Genomic DNA, 22,384 nt, shown 5'->3' with positions numbered 1-22,384 from the left:
ACTAAACTACAAACAGAACACTAAACTACAAACACTAAACTACAAGCAGAACACTAAACTACAAGCAGAACACTAAACTACAAACACTAAACTACAAGCAGAACACTAAAATACAAACACTAAACTACAAACAGAACACTAAACTACAAGCAGAACACTAAACTACAAACACTAAACTACAAGCAGAACACTAAACTACAAACAACACTAAACTACAAACAGAACACTAAACTACAAACACTAAACTACAAACAGAACACTAAACTACAAGCAGAACACTAAACTACAAGCAGAACACTAAACTACAAACACTAAACTACAAACAGAACACTAAACTACAAACAGAACACTAAACTACAGCAGAATACTAAACTACAAGCAGAACACTAAACTACAAACACTAAACTACAAACAGAACACTAAACTGCAAACAGAACACTAAACTGCAAACAGAACACTAAACTACAAGCAGAACACTAAACTACAAGCAGAACACTAAACTACAAACAGAAAATGCTGCAATTATCGAGGCCTGGTCACTGGCATATGCACCAGAAGAAAAAAAAAACATTGGTTTTAAAGTGTTTTAAAATCTTACAACACATTTCTTTTAGTCTGTCGTTCCTCCCTCTGTGGGCAGCACAGACTGGCACTGTATGTAGGTGGTGACGTATTTGCAAACTGCCTGCTGATACCAACTTATCTAAAACTTTCCTTCTCAGTGCCCACCTATCTCATTACCCTCTCTCATAACTGTCTTATAAGTTACTGGACAAGTAATCCAGTGACCAGGACTAATAATTCAGAGACCATGAGCTCAAATCCCAACAGGGCAGTTAAAAAATTTTAAAACTTTGGAAATAAAAAGGTGGGACCGGTAAAAAGTGACCATGAAGCTGTCGGATTGTCGTAAAAATCCATTGGTTCACTGATGTCCTTTAGGGAAGGAAACATGCCGTCCTTACCCAGTCTGGCCTAAATGTGACTCCAGACCCACACCAACATGGTCGACTCTGAACTGCCCTGTGAAATGGCCTAGCAAGCCCCTCAGTTATATCAAACTGCTACCACCGGTTCAAGAAGAAGGCCCACCACCACGTTCTCAGGGCAACTAGGGATGGGCAATAAATGCCAGTTTTGCCAGCGACACCCAAGAATCCCGAGAATGAATTTTAAAAAAAGTATGAATTTCTTTTGTGCAAGTACTTTAATTCCTGCATCTCTTCTCAGGAGTGTTACACTCCTGGAGTTAATTTATCCTGTTATAACTTATGGAATAGGAAAGTGTGTAACACACTCACTCAGAGGAGAGAGAGTACACACTACACTTGGATCTCTTCCCTGATGTTCAGAGTGTAAAATTCTCAGATCCCCATAAAATCTACTTGTAAGGGCCTCTAAACTGCCACCAATGTACAGGCCATACTTTTACTATTAAACTTGTTGAAGTCACCGATGTGGGGTTGATCGCTCTAACAGCTTGTCCTGTTTTGCCGCCGCCTTGAACCGGTGGTAGCGGTTTGATATAACTGAGGGGCTTGCTAGGCCATTTCACAGGGCAGTTCAGAGTCAACCACATTGGTGTGGGACTGGGTAAGGACAGCATGTTTCCTTCCCTAAATGAAAGACATTTGTTTAAAATATATTGGAAAAATAAATTCTCAACTAAATGTTGAGCTGTGGAAAATGCAGTGCCCAGTAGTTGGAGCCATTTGTTTTCCATTGTTTAATTTCACTTGTGTTGGCATTACATTCACATCAGTACAGAGGACGTTCTCTTGGCTGCAAAACTGGACAGTGGCTCTGATAAGGTCGGAAAAAGGTACGGTGGGGATAAGGATTTAATGGGCTTTCTTAAATCTTGTGAATGGGAATTATATTATTTCTTTGTTACACAATATGGTCCATGGTAGGTTTAAGTGTTAATGCGGGGCTTGGATCCAATAGAGGCTCCCTATAGGGGTACATTCCTCAAACTGGGGAATGGGAGAGAGGAGCAGTAGCAATTTACAACATAGCATTTCTCGACCATAGTGCCTTCCTTTAATGAAGGTGAACTAAAGGTGGAGAGTAGATTCCCAATACACGTGACAGACTGGGACAAAGTAGACAACACGAATGTACAGTACCAGCAGGCTTGGGTTGTGTAACATCACAAGGCATTAGTACAGTACTGTGTCTGCAAGCGGACTGGAGACAGACCAACCAATGGGGAGGTTGGGCTACATAACCAGGGAGTGCTGGGTTTCTGGAGCTTGTTGTGGGGAGTTTGGTGACAGGACAAAGGAAGCTGCTTTGAATTCTGCCTTTCTATAAAAAGCCATTGCAACATTAACCTACCCTTGCCAAAGTTTAATTTCAGATGCTAAGAAGAGTGTCAGAGAGCACGGTCAGATAATCGCACGCTGATGCCTACATTTGTGGGACTTGGAAAGGGCGAGCTTACATTTATATAGTGCCTTTCACATCCCCCTGACGGCCCAAAGTGCTTTACAATCAATTAACTTTTGAGGAGCACTGTTATTATGTACACAAATGTGGCAGCCAATTTGTGCACAGCAAGGCCCCTGAAATAATCTGTTTTAGATGTTGGTTGAAAGATAAGTGTTGATCAGGACACCGAGAGAACTTCCCTGTTCTTCTTTGAAATAGTGCCATGGGATATTTTACATCCACCTGAGAGGCCAGAGGGGACCTCGATTTAACGTCTCATCTGGAGGACAATACCTCCGACAGTACAGCACTTTACTCCCTCAGTAATGCACTGTAGATGTGCCATTATCAAATGTGCATTTGGGTAGGACCATTTCCAGTTTAAAGCACTGTTGTAGCGGTACCATCGAGTGTCCCTTACTTACCGTACATAATTCCCTTTAACGTAGTGATGTGTGTGTACGGTTTGCCTGTGCGGGGCGTTCCCCCTTTGGGAGCGCGGGCGAACGCGATGACGCGGGTAAACATGAGCCGGCCCAGCTCGGCCTCCCGCGACAATCGCCGGCCCAGCTCAGCCTCCCGCTCCCGCGACTTTGACCGCAACGGCCGGCTGCAGTGCCGTGTGCCGGGTAAGCGCGATGACGTCACGTCGTGAGTCACGTGACTACCCAAGCGCGGGAAAACGCGATGACGTCATCACGCAATTCACATGTCTGCCCAAGCGCCGGAAAACGTGATGACGTCATCACGCAATCCACGGGACTGCCCAGTCAGTGCTCGTGGTGTCTCCGTCTGGTTAAGACCTACTTAATGGCTCTCCTGTACCGATCTCAGCCAGCTGTTGGAATTCGATTATTCTTGCATCAAAGAACTATTTGATTGTTCTCCTGGAGTCGACCTCGATTATTTGATAGGCATTCGTCCAACACCTACAATTGGTGAACCCAAATACCTACACTGTAACAATTATAGGAATAACGACCGAATTGTTAGCTCAACTTTGCACATGTTCCATCAGCACCAGTGCAGACATTTGATTGACTCGATCTCCCGCTCATACGCCTGATGGAAATACCTGCGGAGTCGCAGTGTCAAGTCGTTCCACAGCCCCCTCCATTATTAACTGCACGGCGTAATCCAAGTTGCCTTTAGCCACAGACAGAACATGGTGCATGACCGATACACTGCAGGATGGAAACATCTCGACAAGCAGCTGGACCCCATCCTCCACCTCGGCACAGCCTTCCTAAAAACAACACAAAAGTAGCAAAGGACGGGAATGTTAGATCCAGAGGAATTCCCAACCGGGAGCTCAGGAATAGTTGTCCAAGACATTCCTCGAAAAATCATTAAATACCGACAACAACAAAAAAGGTCAGATTTGCTTCTGAGAAAAGGACTTGGCTAAGAGTGAGCTGCATTGGCCGATTAGCTTTTTCTTAGCGCCACCCTTCTTAGAGAAGCTAGGTAATCTAAAGGACACGGTCAGAAGGTCATGGGCTCAAGCCCCACTGCAGAAGCTGAGCACATAATCCAGGCGGACACTTGCCGTCTTTCTGATGAGGTTTTAAACCGAGGCCTTGTCTGCCTGTTGACGTAAAAGATCCCGCGGCATGATTCGAAGAGCAGGGAGTTCTCCAAGTATCCTGGCCAACAAAGGCAGCGCTGGATGAAGCCTGGGATTGGGCTACCTGTACATATTCTCGGTCAAGAGTCCAGATTGAATATCGCAAGGGAATTCACACAAATTTATTAACAGCCCAGCAAAAATAACTGAATGAATAAGAGATCAAATTAAAAAGAAGAAAATAAATGGCAATTTCTTCAGGATCAATATTAACATTTTCATTCTTTAGAGTATTTAACTTCAATTTACTTTAATCCCCTGCTCTTCCTAAGCCAAGTATCAACCGGAAATAGATTAACTGGTCATTCAACTCAAAACTTAACTCTTAGCACCAAGGGATTCAATTCCAGTTTACATAACAATGTCACTGCCGTTTGTTCTATGTATTTCTGCATATGAGCTTATTACAGCCTGGGACAGCTACAGTAGTTTCCAGGGATGAGAAAAAACACACAAATCCCACATATATTTGTTTGCTTTTATGGGGCAGGAGTGTAAAAAAAAACGTACTCTTGTCCAACTGCTTGTCCGACATCCTGTACTGGCTGAGCAGAAATTTCCTCCAACTAAATATCGGGAAGACCGAAACCATTGTCTTGTCGCCACACTTCTTATAGAGAAGCTAGGTAACCTAAAGGACACCTTCAGAAACGTCAGAAGGTCGTGGGCTAAAGCCCCACTGCAGAAGCTGAGCACATAATCCAGGCGGAGTATTGTGCACAGTTTTGGTCTCCTTACCTAAGGAAGGATATACTTGCCATAGAGGGAGTGCAACGAAGGTTCACCAGACTGGTTCCTGGGATGGGGGGATTGTCCTATGAGGAGAGATTGAGTAGACTAGGCCTATATTCTCCAGAGTTTAGAAGAATGAGAGGTGATCTCATTGAAACATACAAAATCTTACAAGGCTTGACAGGGTAGATGCAGGGAGGATGTTTCCCCTGGCTGGGGAGTCTAGAACCAGGGGTCACAGTCTCAGAATAAGGGGTCGGCCATTTAGGACTGAGATGAGGAGAAATTTCTTCACTCAGAGGGTGGTGAATCTTTGGAATTCTCTACCCCAGAGGGCTGTGGAGGCTCAGTCGTTGAGTATATTCAAGACAGAGATCGACAGATTTTTGGTTATTCAGGGAATCAAGGGATATGGGGATAGTGCAGGAAAGTGGAGATGAGGTAGAAGATCAGCCATGATCTTATTGAATGGTAGAGCAGGCTCGAAGGGCCAAATGGCCGACTCCTGCTCCCATTTCTTATGTTCTTGTCTTTGGTCCCCGCCACAAACTCCTTTCCCTAGACACCAACTCCATCCCTCTCCCTGGCAACTGTCTGAGGCTCAACCAGACTTCGCAACCTTGGTGTTGTATTTGACCCCGAGATGTGCTTTTGATCACATATCCGCGGCATAACTAAGACCGCCTATTTCCACCGCCGTAATATCGCCTGACTCTGCCCTTGCCTCAGCTCATCTGCTGCTGAAACCCTCATCCATGCCTTTGTTACCTCTAGACTTGACTATTCCAACGCACTCCTGGCTGGCCTCCCACATTCTACACTCTGAAAACTTGAGCTCATCCAAAACTTGGCTGCCCGTGTCCTAACTCGCACCAAGTCCCGTTCACCCATCACTCCTGTGCTCGCTGACCTACATTGGCTCCCGGTTGAGCAAAGCCTCGATTTTAACATTCTCATCCTTGATTTCAAATCCTTCCATGGCCTCACCCCTCCCTATCTCTGTATGCTTCCCCAGCCCTACAACCCTCCGAGATATCTGCACTCCTCCAATTCTGACCTCTTGAGAATCCCCGGTTTTAATCGCTCCACCATTGGTGGCCGTGCCTTCAGCTGCCTAGGCCCTAAGCTCTGGAATTCCCTCCCTAAACCCTCTCTCTTTCCTCCTTTAAGATGCTCCTTAAAATCTACCTCTTTGACCAAGCCTGTCCTAATATCGCCTTGTGTGGCTTGGTGTCAAATTTTGTTTGGCAATGTTCCTGTGAAGCGCCTTAGGGCGTTTTACTAAGTTAAAGGTGCTATATAAATACAAGTTGTTGTTGTAATGCTTCAACACCACTTTACCAGCAGTCGGAGCTATTGCACCATAAAATTAACTTGTCTTATGGTTCCATCCAGTGCAACATCGCCATATAGTGCCAAAAAATACAGTAGTATTCTTTATATTAAAAAACATATTTTGAGGCTGCAATTTTAAAAATGCAGTACTTCTAGGATACATACACGCACACATATTTTTCTGACGTGCGTTTTCCCTCCTCCCCTATCAGTTCCATCAAACCCCGAGGAAGAGAGAAATAAAAATGACCAGATTGTCTTTTCCAGATTACGAACCAGTGACTCTGGTTGGAAGAGCGCGCGTGTGAACATAAGGTGAGGATTGGGCTCAGGTGGGGTGCCCCCCACGCTTGAATAGGCTGCTAGCAGTCACCTGGCCAGGCTCTCACATGAAATGCATACGAGCAGCTTATGGAACCTGCTCCGAAGGAGATGCTTATTTTGCCCGTTACAAAACGTGCTTGAATCCTAGGATCTGGTTACGGGGATCAGTTGCGGTGGGTTTCATTCTCCCAATGCTGGCATTAATCACAGCACAAGGAAGTCAGCCCCACGTTGTTACTGACCGAAATCCCACAACCATAAACTGAGGTGTAAAGGAGTGTTGCAGTCATCATTCTTCAGATAGTGTGCACATACCATGGATAAGGCAAGATAGAGGGGTCGATTTTCCTGGAGCCGTCGGGCGGGGTTTCAGGCGTGTTGGGGGGGGGGGGAAATCCCGAATTCGGGGGTCCCGACACCATCCCGCCTCCACGCAAGTTTCAAAGGAGGCGGGTACCCGCCCCGCACTGGGACCCGCTGACCCAAGGCAGGAAGGGATTAGTGCCAATTAACTGCCTGTTAACAGGTAGTTAACGGGCAGTTTTTAGCCTAATCCCTATTTTGAGGGGTGTCCTGTGGGATTCCCGACGGCTCCAAACCACGCCAGGTTAGAGCAGGCGGGCCGTCGGGTTGAAGGACTTGGAGGGGTCGCGATGTCGGTGTTCAGGTGAGTGATGGGTGCATGAGTGCAAAGGTAAGTGTGTTTGAAGTGTCTAAAGAAGTTTAAATTACCTGTACTTACCTTAACAGCCTTTCTTCCTCTAGGCGTCGGGAGCCCATCACTCAGCCGGCACTGAAAGCTGAATGGCTGCGATCTGTCAAAAGTGACAGCCTTCAGCTTTGAGTGCTGCTGAGAGTTCTAACTGAGTCTGTGTAGAAGGACTCAGGTTAGAAGTCAGACTGTCAGTGTTTGACAGCTTCAAACAGCTGTGAGACACTGATATTTCATCTGTCAGGACGCCCTGACAGATGAAATTTCAGTCTGTGACGTCACCTGTTGCCAGGTGGCCCTTAATTGGCCTGCTGAGCCCGCTGGGCGGGCTCAACAAGGTCAATCAAGGGAAAATCACGTGGATTGGCCGAACGTCGATGTAGGCGGGACTAAAACCCGAAAGTTGTAGTCCCGCCTCCTTCCCGACAGCTTAATGAAAATCGACCCCAGAGAGTCTGGAAAATCAGAGGGACACCTCCCCTTGAAGTGCTTTCAGGCAAAGTTTACACCATCTTTGCTGTTATCGGCAAGATCTGCATCCCTCTTGAACCACCTACAGTTAATTATAATTAGGAGCATCTTGGCATAAGATCCTGTAAAAAAGATCTGCTGGTCCTCTCCCCTATGGGTTATATTATTCAAGTTATACATGAGACACAAACACTTCTGATGTAGTGGGGTGTTTTCCATAGTTTATTTATAAGCCAGGGACGCTGTTGATGTCATGTGAAATGCTGGATATTTTTAATCTTGCAGGGTGAGCAAAGGGCAATAGACTCATGTTCTCCATCAGAGGCGGGCTGGAACTGCTGTCTGTTTTGTTCAACTCATCAGATCCCAGAACTGTGCCTATCGTGTCATTTCTGATGTGATTGGTTGGAAAGCAACCAATACTGTCTGTTTCAGTGGCTTCCTTATTCTGCAGCTGTTACCCTTTGGGTATAAAAGCCCCATCAGACTTCCCTTCACACTCCCAATTTACTAATGTTAAATGTAAGCTCCCTGGTATTTGAAGCCCTTACCAGCGGGAGCAATTGGCCTGGATCAATATAGCCCGCTCCCTTTACAATCTGTAATGCAGCCTACCTTTGCGGTGGCTCCCTCCCCTGCCACTGAAATGCTTTCTGGCTCCGTTGATTCCTTCTCCTCCTGGCCGCTTGCCTGCTCCTTCGAAGAGGACTTGGTGTCTTGAGAGGCCACGGGGGGAGGAACATTTTCTGTGAAGACACAAAAAAAAGGTGCAATGAGATGGCAGCATCCACCTACCCATCTATATATTTAAGCCTTCTCTCTTGCACGTATAGGTAGGGCGTGAACTAGTATCAGTCTTTAGGAAGGATGTGAAGGCCTTAGAGAGAGTGCAGACAAGATTTACGAGAATGATTCCAGGGATGAGGGACTTCAGTTACGTGGACAGACCGGAGAAGCTGGGGTTGTTCTCCTTACAGCAGAGAAGGATGAGAAGAGATTTGATAGAGCTGTTCAAAATCATGAGGGGTCTGGACAGGATAGATAGAGAGAAACTGTTCCCATTGGCGGAAGGGTCGAGAACCAGAGGAGACAGATTCAAGGTGACCTGGCAGAAGAACCAAAGGCAACATGAGGAACAACCTTTCTACGCAGCGAGGGGCTAGGATCTGGAATGCACTGTCTGAAAGGGTGGTGGAGGCAGATTTCATCACAGCTTTCAAAAGGGAATTGGATAAGTATCTGAAGGAAAAGAAATTGAGGGCTACAGGGAAAGGGCGGGGAGTGGGACTAGCTGAAGTGCTCTCGCAGAGAGCTGGCACAGGCTCGACGGGTCGAATGGCCTCCTTCCGTGCTGTAACCATTCTATGATTCAGTCACCCCTGTACGCTCCCTCACACTGGCACCTTACTGACTATACTGAATGCCTTAAATACAACAGGCAGTAAAACTACCAATCACTAACCAGCAAGTGTGGCAAAGCCAACCAATAAAATCGCTCCAAAACAGATTTTCAAAGCCATCTTGACATCGGTGTTGCCCTGGGGATGACCCGTTAATTTTCAGGATTTTTGGACTCTTTAACCACAGAAAGGAGTCATAAAGGAGTTACATTTAAATGTTGTGGTTTTAAACTGAAGTTTATTCACACAAATGTAATAAAGTACGGAGACAGACGGTGGTTAAATTGCTAATGAGAAAGGCATTTAATTTGTTTCCCCAAAGACTGAAAACAATAAGCAATTTGTTAGCCTGTCTCAGTAATCAATAAACATCTCACCCATTATGTTGGAAGGTCCCTGGCCCCAGGTGCTTGGCAGGGGTTTTATGGTATAATCCTTCCCTTCTAGTTGTGAGGGGAAAAGAGTTAGGACAGAAACACTTAGGTTTTGAAACAGCTGCTAGCACGGGGCTTTGATAGTCTCAGAAGGTTAGCATACCGGACGGTAAAAATACTTGCATTTATATAGTGCCTTTCACAACCTCAGGATGTCCCAAGGTGTTTTACAGCCAATGAAGTACTTTTGAAGTGTCGTCACTGTTGTAATGTAGGAAATGCAGGAGACAATTTGTGCATAGCAAGGTCCCACAAACAGCAATGTGATAATGATCAGATAATGTTTTTTTCTTTTAGTGATGTCGGTTGAGCGATAAATATTGTGCCATGGGATCTTTTAAATCCACCCAAGAGGGCACTCGGGGCCTCGGTTCAACAGCTCATCTGGAAAACAGCACCTCTGACAGTGCAGCACTCCCTCAGTACTGCACTGAAGTGTCAGCCTAGATTTTGTGCTCAAATCTCTGGAGTGGGACTTGAACCCACTCTGACTCAGAGGCGAGAGTGCTACCCACTGAGCTATGGATGATACCTTAGAAGTTAGAATTTTATTTTGCTTAAGTCAAAGAAAGGCAACCCACTGATGTGGGAAAGTATAGCATGCACATTATTTTGTATTATTAAGCTGCACTGATCAAATTGAGTGAGTCCAGCCATAACTTGCTCTGTATTTTCATTTCCTTTCTAATAATTAAAACATTCCTGCCATCTATTGAGGACTTGTGCTAAAAACACAGGCCTAGAAATTCGGTATAGCCGCGTTTGGGGCGCTAGTCCTGGCGATGCGCAAAGTTTAGCGCCAGGCGCAATTTAGCGCCACCTCGCGCGATATTGGGTTGCAGCGCCCCTAAAGGTGATTGCGGCGCTAAATCAGGCGCTGCACACTACTCCTAAGGCGCTAACCCGGCGGCGCAACCCAATTTCGCGGCGGCGGGGCGCAGCGAGGGTGCTGTCAATAATCACTTTCCCTGAGACACACTGGCGCCGGCCAGCTCTTAAAGGGGCAGGTCAATTGGCATCACCAGACACACTCACTGCCTTGTAGGCCTTCAAAGCGGTGGGAGCCTACCTGTGGCGCACCAGCCTAGCAAGACATGGAAAGGGTGAGGCAGAGGGCGGAACGCCTCACTGATGGGGCATTGGATGCTTTGGTTGGCGCAGTGGAATCAAGGCCAAGGAAGATGGTCGGAATGTGATTTATGTTTTGGACAGTCTCCCGGGTGTGAGAGGCAGTTATGTGTCAGTGTATTAGTTTTGCTTTCTGTTGCCATAGCTTTCTCATGTTTGAAGGAACCACATTTTGTGTAATGAAACACTTTCTTCATTTACAATGGCCGTGCCTGCTATTTACATGCATCTTGCCCTTCACAGGCTTGGGGGTATCAGACCGGTTCCATTCCTGTTCTTGGAATGGCAGTAAGCATTCCGTGAGAGGGGCCTAGAAGCTACTTCTGATCAGCCTCTGACGCGCAGCCTGAGAAGAGCCGCTCGCGTAGAAGTTCAGGCCAGCAGGCATCTTCTCAGCCACCGACAGAGATGTCCTGCACCTTATCTGAGGCTGCAGATCTGGCTGAAGCAGCTGGCACAGCTCAGTCACCACCTCCTTTCTAAATCGCAGCCTTCTGACATACTGCTCCTCCGGCATGTTCATGTAGGAAAGCTGCTGTCGGAAAACCCTGCCAGTGTAAGGTCTGCTGTGGCGACGTCTGTTGGCCCTCCTCCGTCTGGCCATGCCCGCCCCCCTCTCCCAGCGTCTCAGTGCCCTTTCCAGATGATTCAGCAGCAGGACGTTCCCCTCCAATGCAGCCCCCATAATAAGTGCCCACAGGAAGGTTCCCCATTGTCAAGGCTCACCAACAGCAAGGTGATGGTCAGAAGGCTGAAGATCATCTGTCTGCGCTGGCTCAGTGGTCAAATGGCTCTCAGTGTGCAGCTCAGCAACTCTTTGTAGCTCTCGAGGAAGTTGTGCTCCAAAAATGGCTGCCGCTTTTAAACCACACCAGTCCCCTTTAAATAATGCTCCTCCAGCCCGAGAGTGACTTGGTAAGGTCCAGGTAAGCTGTCACTATTAGCGCCAGGCGCTACAGAGGGGGGCGCCACTGAATTTCCGGTCTGGGGCGCCCAAAAGGCGTTACACACTCAAATGACGTCATAATCAGCCTGCGCCCATGAGCGGGCACTAAGATTTAGCGCCGGCGCTAAATGCATGCTCAATATGGGGCGAGGCGATAGGCGCCTTGCGCCCGCCTGGAAATTGGCTAGCGCCCCACTTCTCGGCCTCTTTAGGCATTAATCGGTGGCGCTAACAACCGAATTTCTCCCCCACAGTATTTAATTTTAGGTCAAAGGATGTATTGTTGATATTCCCTCAGTTACGTAAGTAAATATAAGTAAATATTAGGTCGTGTGCATCAACTCGAACATAAAAGGACATGGGATCTATGTTCCCTGTAATTTTTTTAGTGTGCGGACCCTTTAACTGGCTGCACAGCCCATTCAATGTTTTGCGCATGGGCGGTTATTCTCATTGAAAAGCTGGTGAGTGGCATGCGCGGGACCACCAGATCGCTGCATGACCACGCAGCTTAGCGGGAACATTGCATGGGATCACTTACGGCAGCGACTGAAATTAATTAACCCAAGAAGTTTCTGCGGCTGACCTGAATATGTAGCACGCACAGAATAAACATTTCCAACATCATAAAGTGAAAGAAAATGAAATAATTTACAACCAAATCATTAAAATGGCCAAATCCCATCAACTTGCTCCGCTTCACGCACAGAAACATCCTGAGCTCGAGTTCCGGCCCCGGCCTCCCATAGATCTGCTCCAGGCCCTTGGAATTGTGTCTGTGATTTGGCCTACAATTCCCAGGAGCCACTCTCTCTCTCTCTCTCTCTCTGCACAACCTGTGGCCTGGATCTGCTAGGACACGAGAGCCAAGAACTGGGGCAGCTAGGAGATCAGAGCCGGGAACCTACAGAAACAGGACTGGCCAGGAGGTCAGAGCTGAGAATATGAGGGAGCGTGGCTGGTCAGAGCTGAGAATATGAGGGAGCGTGGCTGGTCAGAGCTGAGAATATGAGGGAGCGTGGCTGGTCAGAGCTGAGAATATGAGGGAGCATGGCTGGTCAGAGCTGAGAATATGAGGGAGCGTGGCTGGTCAGAGCTGAGAATATGAGGGAGCGTGGCTGGTCAGAGCTGAGAATGTGAGGGAGCGTGGCTGGTCAGAGCTGAGAATGTGAGGGAGCGTGGCTGGTCAGAGCTGAGAATGTGAGGGAGCGTGGCTGGTCAGAGCTGAGAATGTGAGGGAGCGTGGCTGGTCAGAGCTGAGAATATGAGGGAGCGTGGCTGGTCAGAGCTGAGAATGTGAGGGAGCGTGGCTGGTCAGAGCTGAGAATGTGAGGGAGCGTGGCTGGTCAGAGCTGAGAATGTGAGGGAGCGTGGCTGGTCAGAGCTGAGAATATGAGGGAGCGTGGCTGGTCAGAGCTGAGAATGTGAGGGAGCGTGGCTGGTCAGAGCCGAGAATATGAGGGAGCGTGGCTGGTCAGAGCTGAGAATATGAGGGAGCGTGGCTGGTCAGAGCTGAGAATGTGAGGGAGCGTGGCTGGTCAGAGCTGAGAATGTGAGGGAGCGTGGCTGGTCAGAGCCGAGAATATGAGGGAGCGTGGCTGGTCAGAGCTGAGAATATGAGGGAGCGTGGCTGGTCAGAGCTGAGAATGTGAGGGAGCGTGGCTGGTCAGAGCTGAGAATGTGAGGGAGCGTGGCTGGTCAGAGCTGAGAATGTGAGGGAGCGTGGCTGGTCAGAGCTGAGAATGTGAGGGAGCGTGGCTGGTCAGAGCTGAGAATGTGAGGGAGCGTGGCTGGTCAGAGCTGAGAATGTGAGGGAGCGTGATTGGTCAGAGCCGAGAATGTGAGGGAGAGTGACTGGTCAGAGCTGAGAATGTGAGGGAGAGTGACTGGTCAGAGCTGAGAATGTGGGGGAGCGTGACTGGTCAGAGCTGAGAATGTGAGGGAGCGTGACTGGTCAGAGCTGAGAATGTGAGGGAGAGTGACTGGTCAGAGCTGAGAATGTGAGGGAGAGTGACTGGACAGGAGGTCAGAGCTGAGAATGTGAGGGAGAGTGACTGGTCAGAGCTGAGAATGTGGGGGAGTGTGACTGGTCAGAGCCGAGAATGTGAGGGAGAGTGACTGGTCAGAGCTGAGAATGTGAGGGAGAGTGACTGGTCAGAGCTGAGAATGTGGGGGAGTGTGACTGGTCAGAGCTGAGAATGTGGGGGAGTGTGACTGGCCAGAGCTGAGAATGTGAGGGAGTGTGACTGGTCAGAGCTGAGAATGTGAGGGAGAGTGACTGGTCAGAGCTGAGAACGTGGGGGAGAGTGACTGGTCAGAGCTGAGAATGTGAGGGAGCGTGACTGGTCAGAGCTGAGAATGTGAGGGAGAGTGACTGGTCAGAGCTGAGAATGTGAGGGAGAGTGACTGGTCAGAGCTGAGAATGTGAGGGAGAGTGACTGGTCAGAGCTGAGAATGTGAGGGAGAGTGACTGGTCAGAGCTGAGAATGTGGGGGAGTGTGACTGGTCAGAGCCGAGAATGTGAGGGAGAGTGACTGGTCAGAGCTGAGAATGTGAGGGAGAGTGACTGGTCAGAGCTGAGAACGTGGGGGAGAGTGACTGGTCAGAGCTGAGAATGTGAGGGAGCGTGGCTGGTCAGAGCTGAGAATGTGGGGGAGCGTGACTGGTCAGAGCTGAGAATGTGAGGGAGAGTGACTGGTCAGAGCTGAGAATGTGAGGGAGCATGACTGGCGAGGAGGACTGAGCCAGGGGAACGGGCCTGGCATTTTAAATTGGGTGCTGCAGAATCTCTGAGGTCGAAGGCCATAATGTTGTTTTTTGGAGAGGCAGAAAGGGGGGAGCAGGGACGGTATGTGCAATGGAGCAGAGCTGATGGGGAGATGGGAGACTAATACTGTACGATGTCCCACTTTGTTACAGATGTGGGCTACCTAGTTAAACACGCTTGCAGCTTAGCAGCAGAATAATCCGCTGTACGTTACATGGTACAAAGCTCCTTTCATTAAACAGGTACATCATCCTGCAAACGTAAAATGTAATTGTCCGCTTGGCTCCGTTGGTAGCTCTCTTGCCTGCAGGTTCTGGTGGATGTTAAAGATCCTGTGGCACTATTTGAAGAAGAGGAAGGATTTTCTATGCTGAACATAGGTTAGACCACAATAACAACAGAAAATGCTGGAAATACTCAGCAGGCCAGGCAACATCCGTGGAGAGAGAAATAGAGTCAACGTTTCAGGTCAAAACCCTTCGTCAGGACTGAGAAAAAACACAGGAAATGAAACAGATTAAAAGGCCAGTTTGGGGGCTGGGAAATGGGGATGAGAGAACAAAAGAGAAGTGAAGAGACATTAAGAGGTATTCAAAACCAGACGAGATGGTGATCGGACTAGTGGAGACAAAAGACGGCTCTAGATGAGGTGTGAAATGCGCTGGCAGAATGAGAGACAGCTGCCATGTGGGAGAGAAAGAAAGGGGGAAGGGCACAAAACAAAGGTGTGGATAAAAATATATAAAAATGTAATAGGGGCCGAGGTTATGATCTGAAATTGTTGAACTCGATATTGAGTCCGGAAGGCTGTAAAGTGCCTAATCGGAAGATGAGGTGCTGTTCCTCGAGTTTACATTGAGCTTCCGTGGAACAATACAAGAGGCCAAGGACGGTGAGGTCCGAGTGGGAATGGAGCGGTGAATTAAAATGACAGGCCACCAGAAGCTCAGGGTCACCCTTACGGACTGAACGGAGGTGTTCCGCAAAGCGGTCACCCAATCTGCGTTTGGTCTCCCCAATGTAGAGGAGACCACATCGTGAGCAGCGAATACAGTATACTAGATTGCAAGAAGTACAAGTAAATCGCTGTTTCACCTGGAAGGGGTGTTTGGGGCCCTGGACAGTGGGAAGGGGGGAGGTATAAGGGCAGGTGTTGCATCTCCTGCGCTTGCACGGGAAGGTGCCGGGCAAAGGGGAAGGGGTGCTGGGGGTGATAGAGGAGTGGACTAGGGTGTCTCGGAGGGAGCGGTCCCTATGGAATGCTGAAAGGGGAGGGGAGGGGAAGATGCGTTTGGTGATGGGATCACGTTGGAGGTGGCGGAAATGGCGGAGGATGATCCGTTGAATGTGGAGGCTGGTGGGGTGAAAGGTGAGGACAAGGGGAACCCTATCATGGTTCCGGGAGGGAGGGGCAGGGGTGAGGGCTGAAGTGCGGGGGATAGAACGGACACGGTCGAGGGCCGTGTCAACCACGGTAGAGGGAAATCCTCGGTTGAGGAAAAAGGAAGACATGTCGGAAGCACTGGCGTGGAAGGTGGCATCGTCGGAGCAGATGCGGCGGAGATGGAGAAACTGGGAGAATGGAATAGAGTCCTTACAGGAGGCGGGGTGGGAGGAAGTGTAGTCCAGGTAGCTGTGGGAGCCAATGGGCTTGTAGTGAATGTTGGTCACTAACCTATCCCCAGAGATGGAGATGGAGAAGTCGAGGAAGGGAAGGGAAGAGATGGACCATGTGAAGGTGAGGGAAGGGTGGAAATTGGAGGCAAAGTGAATGAATTTGTCTAGTTCAGGGCGAGAGCAGGAAATGGCATCAATACAGTCATTAATGTACCGGAATAAGAGGTGAGGGAGGGGTCCCAAGTAGGACTGGAAGAAATAGTGTTCCACATATCCCACGAAAAGGCAGGCATAGCTAGGACCCATGCGGGTACCCATAGCAACTCCTTTAATTTGGAGGAAATGAGTGGAGTCAAAGGAGAAGTTGTTCAATGTGAGAACAAGTTCAGCCAGGCGGAGGAGGGTAACATAGAAACATAGAAGATAGGAGCAGGAGTAGGCCATTCGGCCCCTCGAGCCTGCTCCGCCATTCAATGAGATCATGGCTGATCATCCAAATTCAGTACCCTGTCCCTGCCTTCTCTCCATATCCCTTGATCCCTTTAGCCTTAAGAAATATATCCAACTCCTTCTTGAATATATTTAATGAATTGGCCTCTACTGCCTTCTTTGGCAGAGAATTCCACAGGTTCACCACTCTCTGGGTGAAGAAATTCCTCCTCATCTCTGTCCTAAATGGCTTACCCCTTATCCTTAGACTGTGACCCCTGGTTCTGGACTCCCCGACCATCGGGAACATCCTTCCTACATCTAGTCTGTCTAGTCCTGTTAGAATTTTATAAGTTTCGATGAGATCCCCTCTCATTCTTCTAAACTCCAGCGAGTACAAGCCCAATCGACCCAATCTCTCCTCATACGTCATTCCTGCCATCCCAGGTAACAGCCTGGTGAATCTTCGCTGCACTCCTTCCATGGCAAGAACATCCTTCCTCAGATAAGGCGACCAAAACTGCACACAATACTCAAGATGTGGTCTCACCAAGGCCCTGTACAACTGCAGCAAGACATCCTTGTTCCTGTACTCAAACCCTCTCGCTACGAAGGCCAACATGCCATTTGCCTTCTTAACCGCCTGCTGCACCTGCATGCTTACTTACAGCGACTGGTGCACAAGGACGCCCAGGTCTCATTGCACTTCCCCTTCTCCTAATCTATTGCCATTCAGATAATAATCTGCCTTCCTGTTTTTGACACTAAAGTGGATAACCTCGCATTTATCCACGTTATATTGCATCTGCCATGCTTCTGCCCAATCACCCAACTTGTCCAAATCATACTGGAGTTTCTCGGCATCCTCCTCACAGCACACACGCCCACCCAGCTTTGTGTCGTCTGCAAACTTAGAGATATTACATCTAGTTCCCTCGTCCAGATCATTAATATATATTGTGAATAGCTGGGGTCCAAGGACCGATCCCTGCGGTACCACATTAGTCACTGCCTGCCACTCGGAAAAAGAGCTGTTTATTCCAACTCTTTGCTTTCTGTCTGCCAACTAGTTCTCTATCCAAGTCAATACCTTGCCCTCAATCCCATGTGCCTTAATTTTACACGCTAATCTCTTATGCAGGACCTTATCGAAAGCCTTTTGAAAATCCAAATACACCACATCCACTGGTTCTCCCTTATCTATTTTACCAGTTACATCCTCAAAAAATTCCAGTAGCTTAGTCAAGCACGATTTACCTTTTGTAAATCCATGTTGACTTTGTCCGATCCTGTCACTGCTTTCCAAGTGCTCTGCTATTACATCTTTATAATGGACTCTAGCATTTTCCCCACTACCGATGTCAGGCTTACCGGTCTGTAATTCGCCGTTTTCTCTCTACCACCCTTTTTGAACAGTGGGGTAACATTAGCTACCCGCCAATCCATGGGTACTGTTCCAGAGTCTATCAAATTTTGGAAGATGACCAGCAATGCATCTACTATTTCTAGGGCCACTTCCTTAAGTACCCTAGGATGTAGATTATCAGGCCCTGGGGATGTGTCGGCCCTCAATCCCATCAATTTCCCTACCACCATTTCCCTACAAATACTGATTTCTATCAGTTCCTCCCTTTCATTAGACCCTATGTTCCCCGACATCTTTGGGAGGTTATTTGTGTCCTCCTTTGTGAAGACAGAACCAAAGTATGTATTTAATTGGTCTGCCATTTCTTTGTTCCCCATTATAAATTCCCCTGATTCTGACTGCAAGGGACCTACGCTTGACTTCACCAATCTTTTTCTCTTCACATATCTATAAAAGCTTTTACAGTCAGTTTTTATGTTCCCTGCAAGCTTACTCTCATACTCTATTTCCCCCCCCCCCTTTATTCATCCCTTTGTCCTCCTTTGTTGGATCCTAAACTGCTCCCAATCCTCAGGTTTACTGCTTTTTCTGGCCAATTTATATGTCCTCTCCTTGGATCTTATGCTATCCCTAATTTCCCTTGTTAGCCATGGTTGAGTCACCTTTTTTGTTTTATTTTTATGCCAAACTGGGATGAGCAAATTCTGTAGTTCATCCATGCGATCTTTGAATGTTTGCCATTGCCCATCCACCGTCAGCCCTTTGAGTGACATTCCCCAATCAATCCTACCCAACTCGCACCTCATACCATCGTAGTCTCCTTTATTTAAATTCAGGACCCTAGTCTCCGAGTCAACTATTTCACTCTCCATCTTAATGAAGAATTCTATCATATTATGATCGCTCCGACCCAAGGGGCCTCGCACAACAAGATTGCTAATTAATCCTTTCTCATTACATAATACCCAGTCTAAGATGGCCTGATCTCTAGTTGGTTCCTCGACATATTGGTCCAGGAAACCATCCCGTATACACTCCAGGAATTCCTCCTCCACAGTATTGTTCCTAATTTGGTTAGCCCAATCTATAAGGTGGTGGTGGATGGGGACTGGTTGGGCCTCTGTTCAAGGAAGAAGCGGAGCGCCCTCAGGCCATCCTGGTGGGGGATGGAGGTGTAGAGGGATTGTACGTCCATGGTGAAAAGGAGGCGGTTGGGGCCAGGAAACTGGAAACTGTTAAAGTGGCGGAGGGCGTCAGAAGCGTCGCAGGTGTAGGTAGGAAGAGACTGGACAAGGGGAGAAAAGATAAGAGTCGAGATAGGAAGAGATAAGTTCCGTGGGGTAAGAACAGGCTGAAACGATGGGTCTACCAGGGCAGTCCTGTTTGTGGATCTTCCAGCATCCGCAGTATTTTGCTATCGTAATAGGTTAGACCACACTTGTACTGTAAACAGTTCTGATCTCCGTATTATAAAAAGGGTTTAGGAGGCACTGGAGAAAGTGCAAAAAGGATTTACTAGAATGATACCAGAACTGAGAGGTTATACCTGTGAGAAAACATTGAACAGGCTGGGGCTCTCCTATCTAGAAAAGAGAAGGCTCAGGAGAGATTATGACAGGGTTTGATAGGGTATATGTAGAGAAGATGTTTCCACTTGCAGGGGAGACCAGAACTAGGAGCCATAAATATAAGATAGTCACTAATAAATTCATTAGGGAATTCAGGAGAAACTTCTTTACCCAGAGAGTGGTTAGAATGTGGAACTCGCTACCTTATGTAGTAGTTGAGGTGAATAGCATAGATGCATTTAAGGGGAATCTAGATAAACACATGAGAGAGAAAGGAATAGAAGGATATGTTGATGGGGTTAGATGAAGAAGGGTGGGAGGAAGCTCGTGTGGAGCATAAACCTGTTGGGCCGAATGGCCTGTTTCTGTGCTGTAAATACTATGTAAGACGATAAGGAAGATCACTGAAGACCAGCAAATCAGATAATCTTTTAAAAAAATAAATCAATAAACGTATTCAACGTAAATCTACAAGTCTTACACTCAGTGCGAGTTTAGAAACATAGAAACATAGAAGATAGGAGCAGGAGTAGGCCATTCGGCCCTTCGAGCCTGCTCCGCCATTCAATGAGATCATGGCTGATCATCCAAATTCAGTACCCTGTCCCTGCTTTCTCCCCATATCCCTTGATCCCTTTAGCCTCAAGAAATATATCCAACTCTTTCTTGAATATATTTAATGAACTGGCCTCCACCGCCCTCTGTGGCAGAGAATTCCACAGGTTCACCACTCTCTGGGTGAAGAAATTCCTCCTCATTTCAGTCCTAAATGGCTTACCCCTTATCCTTAGACTATGACCCCTGGTTCTGGACTCCCCGGCCATCCGAAACATCCTTCCTGCATCGAGTCTGTCCAGACCTGACAGAATTTTATAGGTTTCGATGAGATCCCCTCTCAATCTTCTAAACTCCAGTGAGTATAAGCCCAATCGACACAATCTCTCCTCATACGTCATTCCTGCCATCCCAGGTATCAGCCTGGTGAATCTTCGCTGCACTCCTTCCATGGCAAGAACGTCCTTCCTCAGGTAAGGTGACCAAAACTGCACACAATACTCAAGGTGCGGTCTCACCAAGGCCCTGTACAACTGTAGCAAGACATCCTTGTTCCTGTACTCGAACCCTCTCACTACAAAGGCCAACATACCATTTGCCTTCTTAACCGCCTGCTGCACCTGCATGCTTACCTTCAGCGACTGGTGTACAAGAACACCCAGGTCTCGTTGCACTTCCCCTTCTCCCAATCTATTGCCATTCAAATAATAATCTGCCTTCCTGTTTTTGCCACCAAAGTGGATAACCTCACATTTATCCACATTATAGTCTTACACTCAGTGCGAGTTTAGTCGTTATTATAAAATAAGACACTATTTCTCAGCACAATACTGAGGCAGCGATTGTATAAGCCCCGAATCTGGAATCTGCATATTGATCAAGTGATGTACTGCACCCAGTTCCAATGATGTTCTGATGAAGGGTCTCACCCAAAGTGTTGAACAGTCTCTCTCTGTCGGATGGTGACTGTGCTATGTACTTTCAGCTCGATTTGTTTCAGATTTCTGCGTATTTTTAATTTTTATTTCTCCTGAGATGCGAGTGGATGAGGATGACTTACTGTCATTATGCCCAAACTAACAACAGCCTTGGAATTTCCTTCACACTCTGGTGTTTTAAATACAGACTGTTCTTCTGAGAGTGGTTAAAGACATCTTTTCCCATTCCCCTGTGCTACCTGTAGCTGCAGACGACCCACCTGCTCTCAGGTTGTCCCAGCGTCTCTCTGAACACCTGCCTTCACTCCGCAACAGAGCGGAGGTACTCCAATGCCTGATTTCAAACTTTGTTCTCAGGATGTGGGCGACACTGGCAAGTTCCACACTGATTGTCCACCCCAGTTACCCAGGGAAGGTGGTTGGTGTGGTAGCGACTGTAGCCAGTGGCTCAGTTGGTAGCACCATCACCTTTGAGTCAGAAAGTTGTGGGTTCAAGTCCCACTCCAGAGACTTAAGCACAAAAATCTAGGCTGACACTCTGGTGCAGTGCTGAGGGAGTGCTACACTGTCGGAGGTGCTGTCTTTCAGATGAGACGTCTGCTCTCTCAGGTGGACGTAAAAGATGGCACTATTTTGAAGACGAGCAGGGGCGTTATCCCCGGTGTCCTGGCCAATATTTAACCCTCAAATCAACATAACAAAAACAGATTTTCTGGTCATTATCACATTACTGTTTGTGGGACCTTGCTGTGCACAAATTGGCTGCTGCGTTTCCTACATTGCAACAGTGACTATACTTCATTGACTGTAAAGCACTTTGGGACGCCCAGTGGTCGTGAAAGGCGCTATATAAATGCACGTCTTTCTTTCATTCTTTTACAACTAGGCCACTTCCAAGGGCTTTAAGAGTCAATCATGTGGTGCGAGACTGGAGTCACATGTAGGCCAGACTGGGCAGTGGTGGCAGGTTCCCTTCTCTGAAGGACGTTAGTGAGTGAGTTGGGTTTTTAATGACAGATTTCATGGTCACTTTTTTCCCCCTAGTACCAATCCACAAATGACCAAGTTTATGGAATCCCATTTAACAACTTGCCATGATGGGATTCGAACTCTGGGTTACTAGAACCAATACACTATCTTGACCATCTCTAACACCTTTTGCTACCAAAAGAACAGTCTAATTTCTCCTTGGCCTTTAACTTTGTACAGGCTGCTCTCTTTCCTTTATCTTCATGTCCCACACGACACACCACTCCCTAGCGATAGAGAAGGTGGACAACCTGTGATACTGCAGACACTATAAGGGACGTTACTGAATAAATACCAGCCAGGAGTACTTTGGATTTGAATAGATCACAAAGTAGAGGGACAGGGATTCATGTGAAAGTCTCAGGTTTGATCCTGGCTGCAATGATGTTAAGAGTGGTTGTTATTAGCAGTGCCTTTATACTTCATCACCTCTGCTTCCTCTCGCCCGATTAAAAAAAAGGATCTGGAATCGAGCCTCAGAAAATCAATATTCGCTGTAGATAGTGAGTGGTCACTTCACACAAAGTTGTGCGTTGCCGGCAGACATACCACGAGTTCAGAACTGCCCTCACA

General features: G+C 47.5%; 2 protein-coding genes across 4 annotated transcripts in view; one reads left to right on the top strand and one right to left on the bottom strand.

Annotated features, from left to right (window-relative positions):
• Positions 1 to 22,384, bottom strand: part of cuedc2 (CUE domain containing 2) — a 70,201-nt gene that overhangs the window by 27,149 nt on the left and 20,668 nt on the right. For both annotated transcript variants that reach the window (XR_015074187.1, XM_085970294.1), the window contains exons 5-6: positions 8,250 to 8,380; positions 3,509 to 3,679 (exon numbers count right to left, since the gene is read on the bottom strand). Coding sequence is in view for 1 of the 2 variants with exons in the window: in XM_085970294.1 (XP_085826420.1) it covers positions 3,509 to 3,679; positions 8,250 to 8,380 (302 nt within the window). In the remaining variant the exon portion in view is untranslated. The remainder of the gene's footprint in view (positions 1 to 3,508; positions 3,680 to 8,249; positions 8,381 to 22,384) is intronic.
• Positions 1 to 22,384, top strand: part of fbxl15 (F-box and leucine-rich repeat protein 15) — an 83,463-nt gene that overhangs the window by 43,573 nt on the left and 17,506 nt on the right. The gene's annotated exons all lie outside the window — the stretch shown is intronic.

Source organism: Somniosus microcephalus, chromosome 29, assembly GCF_052327205.1.
Source record: "Somniosus microcephalus isolate GS21.2 chromosome 29, FLI_Smic_1.0, whole genome shotgun sequence".
In the NCBI taxonomy this organism is placed as follows: domain Eukaryota; kingdom Metazoa; phylum Chordata; class Chondrichthyes; order Squaliformes; family Somniosidae; genus Somniosus; species Somniosus microcephalus.
This window is presented reverse-complemented; position numbering and strand designations above follow the sequence as displayed.